The sequence below is a fragment of the Gopherus evgoodei genome, chromosome 23 (genome assembly GCF_007399415.2).
Source record: "Gopherus evgoodei ecotype Sinaloan lineage chromosome 23, rGopEvg1_v1.p, whole genome shotgun sequence".
NCBI lineage: Eukaryota > Metazoa > Chordata > Testudines > Testudinidae > Gopherus > Gopherus evgoodei.
This window is the reverse complement of record NC_044344.1, coordinates 5,782,659-5,795,213: the sequence shown is the minus strand read 5'-3', so window position 1 is coordinate 5,795,213 and position 12,555 is coordinate 5,782,659. Positions and strand designations below refer to the sequence as shown.

Below are 12,555 nucleotides of genomic sequence, written 5' to 3'. Positions count from 1 at the left end.
ACCTTCTTGTTTTGGGGACTAGTTGGTGCTGCAAGTTTGTTTCAAAGCTGTTTGCTGAGAACATCAGGCTCCTGTTAAGCTGTTCTGTTGCGCCAGTTGCAGGATTAGCATCAGATGTCCGACACCTGGGAAGAATTGGATACATGACTCCACTCAGGAGCCCATCCCTCCCCTGGTCCTTTGGGAAGAACAGTAACCAAAAAACTGTCTAAATGCCCAAGTGAGGTCATCTATCAGCAAGGAGGCAATTTATTTCTAGGGTAGGGGCAGGAAATAAGATTATTAAAAATGGGGATAAATAATTCCTCAGAGGTCCTTTCTGAGCCAGTCAGGCGTCTAAACTCACTGTGGGAAGTGAGGTTTGCAGCAAGTGGAAACTAACTCTGTGCTGTTTTTCCTCTGAGAAATTGAATAATGTTAAGGGAGAGCCAGGCAGACCAAGACAGAAATGGAGAGAAAGGGTTAAATAATGTTAAGCACGACACTCTCAGAAACAAGGAAATCCAGCATGTATGCTGCAATGCTACCTTTAACCTGTCCTGCCATGATGAAGTGTAACATCAACAGACCCCAGTCATTGATGGTGGGTGGGATCGAACCTGGGACCTCTGGAGTTTAGTGTATGAGCTAAAAGCTAACTGGCTGTAGAGCAAACTCATAATCTCTTTAAGTGGTCTTGGTGCCACTAATTGGGATAGAACACCACATTTAGGAGGTGTGTGGGTTACATAAACCCTGCAGTGGCCGTGGGACCCCTTCCTACTAGCCCTCCAATGAATTGCCCTGTTCTCCAGCCTTGCTACCACTGGGGGGAGCTCTAGCATTGATGGGGCACTTGGACTATGTCAACACTGAAGCTGAGAGCTAGCTGGGCTGGAGATGCAGCTCAGCCTCCTGAGCATACCTGCATAGAATCATAGAATATCAGGGTTGGAAGGGACCTCAGGAGGTCATCCAGTCCAACCCCCTGCTCAAAGCAGGACCAATCCCCAGACAGATTTTTCCCCAGATCCCTAAATGGCCCCCTCAAGAATTGAGCTCACAACTCTGGGTTTAGCAGGCCAATGCTCAAACCACTGAGCTATCCCTCCGCTCTGGGTCTGATCTCGGGTGGCTAACCTGAGTCTGGAGTGGAGCCATAATGTCCACACTGGTGGTCGTTAGCACGCTAGCTCAAATCTGTCTACCCGGGCTGGTCTTTGGCATACCCTTGGAGGTCTTTGGCATTTAACTGCTATGTTGTGTAGACCTGCTTAAGAAGGGTTAGGCACCCAGGAGGGTTTAATGCTGCTGCCTGGGTTTACCTAACACCCTTGGCACTGCTCTGATACCGTCAGTGGGCAATCCGGTGTAGATGCAGCCATTTGACACTGTGATGAAACTTTTGCATGCACTACTTTGAGGTTTGATACCCTAGTTTAAGGAGGTGATTCAAGGATGGTCTTTGCTGTTTTGTATCTCAACCTTAGGGTCTGTCTCCACTGCGTTTTGAGGCGAGCCTCCCAGTCTGGGTCGACAGGCTTGGGTCTCATGGCAGCACTATAAAAATAGCTATATAGGCAGTGCTGGAGCTTGGGCTGAAGCCTAGGGCGGAGGCTGGGCTCCAGCCCCAGTGAGTCACGACTTCAAAGGACTGTCCACACAGCCGTTTGCCCAGCTTACCTGAATCTGTTGAGCTGGGCTGGGAGATTGCCCCAAAATGCTATGTAGTGGCTCCTTTAATGTTTAACAGTAGGGACTCTGATCTTTTTTTGTAATTTAATTTAATTTTTTTTATCGTTTCTTTTGCATGATAGAACTAGTTTGAAAACTTTCACCATGAGTGGCTGAATCTCTATGCAAGTTAAAAAAAAATCATTTGAAAACTTTCAAAAGGTTTCGTGTGCAAATTTTTTCCCATCAGCTGTCTGGGGTAGCTGATTTAAAAAAAACAACAACCTCGCTGGAACGTGTTTTGCTGACAGCAATATCCTGTGTGCCTTAAAATATAAATACCTGGGAGTTTTAAAAATATGGATTCTCAACAAATTGTTCTGTCGTGGACTTCTTGTGTCCCCGAACTCCCAGTGGTTTAACTAATGAGCTCCGGTTGTTCACAGAATCTATAACTGAATTCAAACTTGCAAGTCCTTACTCCAGACCTGTAAGTACGTGAGAGGCAGTGTGGTCTGGTGGATAGGGCATTAAACTGGGAGTCAGTAAACACGGGTTCTAAGGCAAGTGTATCTTTGTATAGTGCGTGGAACTATAATCGGGACCCTTAGATACTGCTGTAATAATCATACACGTTCTGAATGATCTGTTTACACTGTAGATCACAAAGGCTTGTTCTGTTGTGTACTAAATACATTCGGGCTGGTATTTCTTTTTCAGTACAATACAGTCACGTAGTGTGGCACATCTGACCCCTTAGATGGTTTCAAGTAGTGCATTAATGCACTTTAGCGAGCACAATCCTTAAATGCAGTAATTACTTTTCTTGGTGCCGGCTGCTTTTCAGAGCTTAAATGGGCTGGCTACATCCCCTGTGGAATTCCAGAAGGGATACATTTTGACCCAATATGTTTTTGTGTGTGGGGCTTCAGCCTCTCTAATGGTGTCGTTTACATAATTCCTTGCCAAAAATCTGTCATCGACTGCATCAGTGGGTTTAGAATTGTTCACACATCGTCTTAAATTTCCCACTTCCTCTATTCTAGGCCATAGCCAAAGTACGATATGGTCAGTCTCGCTTCTTGTATAACATCCATTCAGTTACGTCGGGGTGAACTTGACCCCATCCGAGGAGAACTTTTATAACCAGATTATGAAGGTGTTTATAACAGTCTTCCAAAGGTCCGTAGCCAGAGCTAGTGGGCACTGCTTTAATAAACTTCTAATCAGATTAACTACATCTGTTATCTTAATTTCCAATCTTGTTTTAAAGTTTTGAAATGTGAGTGCAGGAGGCTGCAATTTCAGGGAAATTTTGCTTCATTAGTGTAACTGCCCTCTATGTAATTTTCACCAGTATGAGGCTCATTATCCTGCATAACATGCAATATCAAGATAAAAGGGAATTTAAGAATGTGACCTGGTAGTCAGGCAGATAATCAAGCTCTGCACATTACCTTCAAGGCTGGACTGGCCCCACTACATCGTCTTTAATTAGCCCAAGCGCTGTTTTTCATCTGTTCCTTATTCAGGAGGCTGAAATTTGTTTCACTTGGTGGTGGGATTTCTCTCAGCATGAGCAATGGTTCAGGTTCATTTTAACCACTGGGATATGGATATGTCTCACAAGATACCTGAGAAGTCACTTGCCACCCTATAAATATCGAAAAGTTCTTGACCTGCATTTTCTGTCCTTGCAAACCATCTCTGTCATTCCGGCACTTTGCAAGGAGATGGAGAAAATCATTTACAAAGGAATTCCTTCCATTTTGCAGTGTCAACTTTAATGCTAACTTTGTTTTCAAAAGGTCTGATACCATACAGAGTTTCTGTTTTAATTTGTGAGCATCCTGCAATCTATTCCGTGCTGTACGTGGGCCTACAACGGAGAGGATGGCTCCGTCATGTTCGAACATCTCCGAGCCAAATTCAAACCAGGTGCAACCTGATTGATTTATACGTGGGATGAATTTGGACCCCTGCACTCTTCCAGTAACAGTTTGGTGCCTTCCGGGTTATGATCCTTTCAGTAATTTGCATCATTTGCCATTCCAGCTGATAAAATTACCCGTTTCCCATCCATTTCCTCGCAGATGCATTGTTAATCTGAAACCTGATGCCTGTAAATGATGGAAACTGGATAACCAGAGTCTTTGCAGAGATGCTGCCACTTCTGTAATGTTTAGCTGAGAAATGCATTTGAAGTGGTTCATAAGCTGACCTGGCTAATGGTGAGCTCCCAAATTCTTCTCCCCTCCCCTATTTAATATCTGTGGTGATGTTAGTGTTCTTAATTGGACAAGAAAATGCAGAAAATTTGATTGTAACCTGACTGGATTTTATGGTTCCTGCCGAAAATGAGTCTGAGAGGAAAGTGGGGTTTATATTTATAGACCTTTTAAGGCCAGAAGAGAGCATTAAGATCATCAAAACAAAGCCTTTGCACAACACAGGCCACAGAATTTCAGCTGGTGGTTTTTGTATCTAGCCCAACAGCTTCGTTGTCTATTTGACTCATTCATTAGCGATTGTGATCTGTCACCTGCAGTGTGAGCTGGGGAGCAGGGTCTTGTCCGGCAAGTCTCAGGATCAGCTGTGGCAGACAATTGAGGTGGAGGGTGCGCCGTACCTTGCAGTGCTGATGAGTAACTTTAGGACTGATTCTGATCTAGCGCTCTCTTTCAGTCAGCGGCATTACACCAGTGTAAGGTTTAATCTTGTGATTAAGGCACTGGGTTTGGATTTTGGAAAAATACATTCCATTCCTGGCTCTGCCACTGACCTGCTGTATGACCTTGGGCGTGTCACTTCACCTCTCTCTCTCTCTTTCCCCTTCTGTAAAGTGGGGCTAATGATACTGACCTTTTGTGAAGGGCTTTGAGCTTTATTGTTGAAATCCTCTAGATCAGTGGTTTTCACACTCTCTCTCTTTTTTTTTTTTTTTTCTGGCGAACTAGTTGAAGAAAATTGATGCCCGCGACCCAGCGGAGTTGGGGACGAGGGGTCTGGGGGTGCAGGAAGGGCCTTTGGGTCTGTGGGGGGGATCAGGGCTGGGACAGGGGATTAGGGTGCGGGCTTACCTTGGGTGGCTCCCGGTCAGCAGTGCAGCGGGGGTGATAAGGCAGGCTTGCTACCTGTCCTGGCACCGCAGACTGCACTGTGCCCTGGAAGTGGCCAGCAGCAGGTCTGGCTCCTAGGTAGTGTTAAATGGCATTAGGAGCTTATATATCGGCTCAGCAGATTAGATTTTTATCAGTAAATGTCACCATACACACACACATACAGCGACAAAAAAAAATACTACTTTCGATAATCAGAATGTACAGATAGGCAAAAAAGCGGCTTGAGAACGTATTAGAGTTTGATTTAAGGCTATGTAGGTAATGTGACATGTGATGTTGACAACTTGTGTTTTAAGGCTTATAATGCTGTGATTCGTTGAATCTCAAAATGAGTGTCATTAAATAATTGTCTGATTTCCCCTCTAACTTCCTGTGAATGTTGAAACTGATTATATTAAAAAAAACAAACAAACCCAAAACACGTTGTTTTTATCTGTTGAAATGATGATTAAAAAATGAATTCTTCCAAGCCTACCTATGTGGGAGCTGAGCTGTCTTGAAAATCTGGTCATTCGGTTTCCCATCTGCAAAACAAAGACGACTCTGCTTCATTTCCATAGGGCCTGTAGGTTGCTACTGGAATGTTAATACATTCGAATCAGGCCCTGCATGTCTTTCAGGAGCAAAGTATAAATGTTTGCCGTAAAGTGCAGCTTATGTTTAAGTTTAATGCATAACCTCATTGGCTAAATGGTTGCGAGAATGGTTTTTATTTAAATAGAACAAACTAGCAAAATCCTCCTGTTTTGGTACAATGCATGCACTTCTGATTGGGTATGTCTGGCTGGGTCTTGGCCACATGCTCAAGGTTTAAATAATAGCTATGTTTAGGGTTTTCCCTCAGGCCAGATTGCCAGTGACTTTGGGGTGTTTTTAGCCACCTTCCACAGCAAGTAACTTGCTGGTTTGAACTAGTAACTTGTTGGATTCTCTGTAACTTGAAGTCGTTAAATCAAGATTAAGAACATAAGAACGGCCATACTGGGTCAGGCCAATGGTCTATCTAGACCAATGTCCTGTTTTCTGACAGTGGCCAGTGCCAGATCCTTCAGTAGGAACGAACAGAATAGGGCAATTATCGAGTGATCTATGTCTTGTCATACTGAGGACCTCAGTAACTCAGCCAGAAGTTATAGGCCTATAATAGGATTGGGTGGGTGAGGTTCTATGGCCTGCGATGTGCAGGAGGTCAAACTAGATGCTCTTGGTGGTCCCTTCTGACCTTAAATGCTATGAGATATGGGGAAGGAAGTGGTGTGTGTATATAGCAAGCTAAGTGGGGGAAGGAAATGTTCATGGGAGATCTTTGTTAAAATTTTAGCAGTGCCTCGCTAGTTCCTTGGCTTTATAATGGAAATCAGATGTTTCTCTGGGTTAGAACTTTGATTTACATGTCACATCAAAGTTCTCCTTGTAACAGAGAAATTTTTTTTTATAAGTTTGTTTTACAGCCCAGACACTAAATCATTTGGTGGCTATTCCCTTTCTTAACCTCTTATCTATTTTCCCCCACTTCTAATGTAGATTGCTGCTTCACTTTCTCCCCTGCCCCTGGAGTGCTCAGCAGTATAGGGCAGCATCTTTCCTTCTTCATAGGGACCCCTGCTGCTGCTGCTGCTGGCTAAACTAAATCTAGAGTGCATAGGAGGAATGGTTAAATGGAGACAAAAATAACCGTGCTAAATAAAACTACTGTAATAGGACACATGAGGACAAATGATGTTTAATGTCTTGTGAAAGCTAGGGATTGTCAGCTACCACTGAGTCTTTGGGCCTGATTTTGATGTCTCACTGGTGAGCAATTTAATGTGAGTTAATTCCCTCCTACAGCTGCAGTGGTCTGAGATCAGGATCGGGCCCTTGGTCCTTCATGCATCCCATTGGGTACGTTATTAGGGTGTAACAAGGCAAGTCAGACACTTCGAATTTTTAAAGTTAATGCTTTATTTGCAAGAATCAATTGTTGCAACATAATTCTTTTCAACCAAAGAAATGTCCTGGTGGCTGGTCTCCGAGGGCCACCAGTCTCCTGGTCCAGACAAGCATAACTACTTGCTGCCTATTTGACATGGTACTTTAAAGTCCTGGGAATGCTGATGGGAGTAGCCCGCCTGAGAATAAAAATGAAAACTTGCCTCTTGCTCCATTTTCCTGTTGTATTTCACTGGCTGGCAGGGGATGATTTCCCTGTCTATTTTGCTAAATTCCTCCTTTACCTCTGCTTCGCTGGGTACACTTTGGGAAGACTGTGCGTGGCCTACGCATGGTTACAGATACAGTTGTACTTTCTAATGGAGTGACCGTATTTGACATTCAGGTTGTCAGTAGGCAAATTTTGGAGGGGATTTTCCCAGATTGTCACGTTTCTCAAATGACTCCACATGTGAATGGAAAGGTCCACCCCTGTGATCACCTTTTCAATTCGGTTGGCACCTCTATAGAAGCTTCCGTGCAGGGATCTCAAAGTGCTCTGCAGACACTGGTAAAGGCATTTCACACATGGTGAAACTCTGTGCAAAGGGTCAGCAAAGCTAACCACTTAAATCTCCCTTTAAGCCTGCTTTTGCGAATTTAAGTGGGGCATAGGCATTGGGCTGACCCTCGGCACAAGGATTCTTTTCACCCAGGCAGAGTAAGCAACATATCCAAAGTCTCGCATGAAGTCGTGGCAGAGTCAGGAACTGGAACCTTGATCTTCTGACTCTCAGTCCTGTGTCTAGACCACAAGACGTCTTTCCTCCTGGACTTAATAAAAAAAAGAAGAAGAAAAGAGAAACTAACTTTTTTTCTGCACTTACTCTTTCTAGAGTGAAAATTATCAAAGCGTGAGACTAAAAGCATACATTGATCTAATGAGATTTGAGTTTTCGACTGTTTGCTTTACATTTTTTAAACAATTTTTTTTTGTAAATTTGATAAGAATGAAGCTAATGTAAGACTGCTGGTCCAGTAGGAAATGGAACTCAATTTTACATTTTTAAAAACCATTTTACTGTATTAAAAATGACAGAGGTTAGAAACAAAGCTCTGATACGTTTATTGAACTGGAATTGAAAGTGACAGAAAATCGTTTTGGCCCTGGTGCAGTAAATGTTATCACTAAAACATGTTCAGGGGAGATTAGGACAGTCTCTCAAGCACAAGAGACAAAAGTTCACAAAACAAGAAGTGATTTTTTTTGTTTTGTTTTTTCCCTCTGTCCTTGTCTCAGAATCGTTAGCTGCTCAGGAGACAAAAATATCTCTGCTCTGGGAGGATGCTGAGCCGGGTGAACAGAGATATGAAAATGTCTCTCCTCTCTGAGAGGAGCTAGGATGGAGAGGACAGAGTGGACCACTTCAACACGGCCCTATAACAGAGTTTGGGGATGAGGTGAGGGCCATGATGATGTAAAGCAAGATTGTCATCGTGTACAAAGGCAAACCCCACCAGTGAGACTCGTGTAAGGGAAAATTCTGAGCTGCGGGATACTCTGGGGGGAGAAGATGCTCTTGTAGTTGCTCACCTGTATTTGTTACCTGGGTTGGTTGGTTTGTCCCATCTGCTTGTTGTGTCTTTGTGCCTAGACTGTAAACTCTGAGAGACAGTGACCTTCACTATACAAACACAGTAAGTGCCTAGCGCAATGGAGACCTGGCATAGTTGACCTCTACGTATTCCCAAAATGTAAATATTTGAATGTATTAAGATAGTGAATATAATCAGATCTTATACTTCAGGGCTTCAGCCTGCAGTGGTCAGGAAGACTTCCCATGTGATGCTCCCCCGGCCCCCAAATACACAGTTGACCTAATTCATTCTGGGTTTTTTTTGTTTTGCCTACCTCTGAAGTGTCAGGTTGGACACCTAGCACCGGATGGGGAGGGGCAGTGCTCTGAGATGGCCCAGAGACTCCTCTTTCTTAAATCCCAAGCTGGTTTGTCTTGCTCACAGACAGACTGCCTGCCACATTTGGGGTCAGGGAGGAATTTGGGCCTAGATCAGATTGGCAGGGGCTCTGGGTTTTTCTGCATTCCTCTGCAGCATGGATGTGGATCATCTGCTAGGAACATATGGGCCTCTTTTGCCTAATCAGTGCCCTACCAGTGCAGGGGCCTCGGACGTTGGTGGCACCCAGGTCTCTTTTCTTTGTGGCACATAACGGTTTAGTCTTCCAAGGAGTGAAATACTTTAGTTAGATTAAAGCAATTAGGTTCAGCAGGAGGGGGGGATCTGGGTGAAATTTAAAGGCCTGTGGTGGACAGAAGGTCAGAATAGATGAGCTAATGGCTACTTCTGGCCTTAAGCTCTATGAAATCTATGTTTAATAATGATAATTAAGGCACAGGAATGGGGATCAGGAAGACTGTGTTCTATTCTTGGCCTCTGCCACTGACTTGTGGTGAGACCTTGGGCAAGTCACTTCACCGTGGGTTCCTATCTGTCAAACGGGATAATAATTCTGACCTATTTTGCTCGGCTGTATGGCTTGTTGAAGTGTTAGTGAAGCGTTTTCAGACCTCGGCATGGAAGGTGCTGTAGATGTGATGAGTATTGTAAAACTAACACTGAGATCCTTCCTTGTCTTAAAGACCTCAGTCCTTCCTGAGATTAAATTTTGCAGGAAAGTCTAATTAGAGTGATCCCGGAGCCACCATTCTTATTTCTTTTTGGCTGGTCAGGAAGAGGAACCTTTTGTCTGAGTCAGAAAGACAAATTGTAGGCGATGGTGATTTGCAGCTGTTCTTTTGAATTTCACGTGAAAGGAGTGGTTGGAATTCTGTTTGCTTGCTCCTCCTACAATGGTCAAAACTCAAGGTGCATCACACTCTAAAACTGAGCTTTCCTGGTCTGTTGGGTACTCTGCTGTGTGGGTTTAATTTCTTTGCTTGGTCCTTCGTTTCTGAGTTCCACTGAGCTGTGGGGGAAACTGGCTTAATCCCAGAAGGGAACATAAGGGCCTTGAATTGTTAAACAGCAACAATTCCTCTTCTGATTACTTATATCTATGAAGAGTTTCTTCTGTAGTCTCTAAATCTGTGGCACTGAGGAAAACGAAATCCTGAGGGTAGGACAATAGAAGTGAAATATGGACCATCCCAACTGAGAAAAATTCCAGGGAGGGAATGGAGAAGAGGTTGAGTTTGACGGGACAAAGAGATGCTGGTGGAGCAGGTGCATATGACTTCAGATAAGGTAAGGTGAAGAGATTCCACAGAGAAACATGGAAAGGGGATAAAATGAACCCCACCCTAAAGTTTCTAAAGCTTCCAACGTATAAAACACTAGAGACAGGGCGTGTAAGGCAGGGTTGTGTGTCTTTTTCCAATATAACACACAGTAGCTTTTTATCACTGATTAAATATTGCAGTCTGTGGTTTAGATGCAATCTCTTCCTTTTCCGCCCAGGCATTTTGTCCAAAGCAAAAGACTGAAATAAATATTCTGTCCTTCGTCGGGATTCTGTTATTTTCTAATTAATCTGCGTCAGTGGCTCGCACGTTTGTGTTAAAACATTTTCTTCATGAAAGCTTTTAATGAGGAAACAAATGGATTGGATTTAGATATACTGGATTCTTGCCATTGATAGGCTGTAGACCTGGCCCTTTAGAGTGGGCAAGATGACTGTGAATAGGTCATTCTGTGGCTTTCTCTCCAAAGCTAGAGCCTCCTTCCGTGGGGCCAGCTGACATTCCCTGTGCTGTGAGATTTTGGCCAGTCTATGGGTTTAATACCCATTCTGCCTCTCCCTCCGTGCGAAGAGAACAATGAACACTTGTGGTAACCAAGCAGAGATTTCCCCCTGAGCACTCCAGTCAAAGCTCACCGGTTTAGATTAAAACAAAAACAAGTTCATTAACTACAAAAGATAGGTGTTATGTGATCATAGTGAGAGCAAACAGATCAAAGCAGATTACCTAGCAAATAAACAAAAACACAAACTGAGCAGAATATACTAAATAGATTGGATATGAATAGCAGGGTCTCACCTGAACTGATGGTACAGGCGGACTTGTACATTCTCAAGACACAATGTTTTACAGCAGGGGTCTCCAAACTCAAATGACCACAAGGGCCCCATGAGGTCTAGTGCATTGGCCTGAGGGCCGCATCACTGGCACCCCCATCCTCACTGCCCCCGGCCCTGCCCCCACTCCACCCCTTCCATGTGGCCCTGCCCCTGCCCTGCCTCTTCCCACCCCTTCCCTGCCCCTTTCCACACCAGTCTCCAAAGTCATCCTCCCAACACTGCCCCTTCCGTGTCACCAGGGGGTGCAGGGTGTGGCAGGGGGCTCAGGGCAGGGAGTTGGTGTGTGGGGTGCGGCAGGGGGTCAGGGTGCAGGAGGGGTGTGGGATGTGGCAGGGGGCTCAGGGCGGGGAGTTGGGGTGCAGGAGGGGTGTGGGGTGCCGCGGTGGCTCAGAGCAGGGAGTTGGGGTGCAGGATATATGAGGGGGATCAGGGAAGGGAGTTTGGGTGCAGAAGGGCTGTAGGGTGTGAGCTCCGGCCTGGAGCTGCTTACCTAGAGCGGCTCCAGCGCAGCAGCAGCGTGCATTGGGGCCAGAGCAGGCTCCTGGCCCCACACCGTGCCACGCTGCTCCTCTCCAGGAAGCAGCCGGAACCACAGCCCCTGGGGGCGCAGGGCTGGGCACAGGGCTCTGCTGCTGCTTCTCCAGGTACCTCCCATAAAGCTTCCATTGGCCGCGGTTCCCTGTTCCAGGGGGAGTGGGGGCAGTACCTTGAAGCAAGGCAACGCAGGAGCCCTCTGCCTGTTCCCCACTCCCCTCCGGCCCGAAGGGACATGCTGCCAGCCGCTTACGGGAGTGGCATGGGGCTCGCGGCACCATGGGGGTGCAATCTCGTGGGCCGCTGTAGTTTGCCTACCCCTGGCCTGGAGGTAGGTAGGGCGGGGGGCGCGGGAAGCTTGACGGGCCGCACAGAAGAGTGGCCTGCGGGCCACATGTTTGAGACTCCTGCTTTACAGCTTGAAATCTCCAGGTGTTTCATACACAGGCTAGAAATCCCTTTAGCCTGGGTCCAGCACTTCTCCCAGTTCAGTCTTTGTACCTCAGGTGTTTCCAGGCGTCATCTTGTGTGGGGAGTGAAGAACCCCTGATGATGTCACTCCCTGTCTTGTATAGCTTTTGCATTTGGTGGGAACCCTTTGTTCCAAAGCTTGGTTCCCAGACCAGTCTGTGGAAAAATACTGACATCCCAAGATGGAGTCCAGCATCATGTGGCCTGGTCACATGTCCCTGTAGAGTCATAGCGGCCATCACTCACAGGCTGTCTGTAGGCTTATCAGGTGGAAGATAAGCTGCTCCTACGGCCTGTTGTTTTCCCTAATGGCTCATTGCCCTGAGTAGACCCTTCCCAATCAGCTATCTAGACTGAAAGCATCTTGTCTACTGGGCGTTACCGAGGTTTAACTACATTTGAAATACAGATACCTAGTCAATATTCATAACTTCAGATACAAAAATGGTATATGCATTCAAATAGGATAATCATATTCCGCAAATCATAAGTTCTCCAGTGACACCTCACATGACTTGACTTGCATAAAATGCATCATGATTGTGCCCAAACCATATCCTAATAATATCACTATAAAGAATATGGGGTGCAGTGTCACATGTATGTTTATGCCTGTTTTTCTTTTCTTGTCTTGCAGGTATCACTTGGAATTTCTGCCCCGAGGTGAGTGCAGCTTATCCATTCTGAGGGGCAGGGCTTGTCATCGGTTTGATTGGGCTCCAGATTAGCAGGTGGAGAGCCTTAGCCACTCAGCATGATTATGGG

At 45.4% G+C, this 12,555-nt stretch overlaps 1 protein-coding gene across 1 annotated transcript in view; it reads left to right on the top strand.

Moving 5' to 3' along the window:
- The window catches only part of SKAP1 (src kinase associated phosphoprotein 1), a 237,276-nt gene that overhangs the window by 13,757 nt on the left and 210,964 nt on the right, over positions 1–12,555 (top strand). The window contains exon 3 of the mRNA XM_030541459.1: positions 12,428–12,453. Coding sequence (XP_030397319.1) covers positions 12,428–12,453 — 26 coding nt within the window. The remainder of the gene's footprint in view (positions 1–12,427; positions 12,454–12,555) is intronic.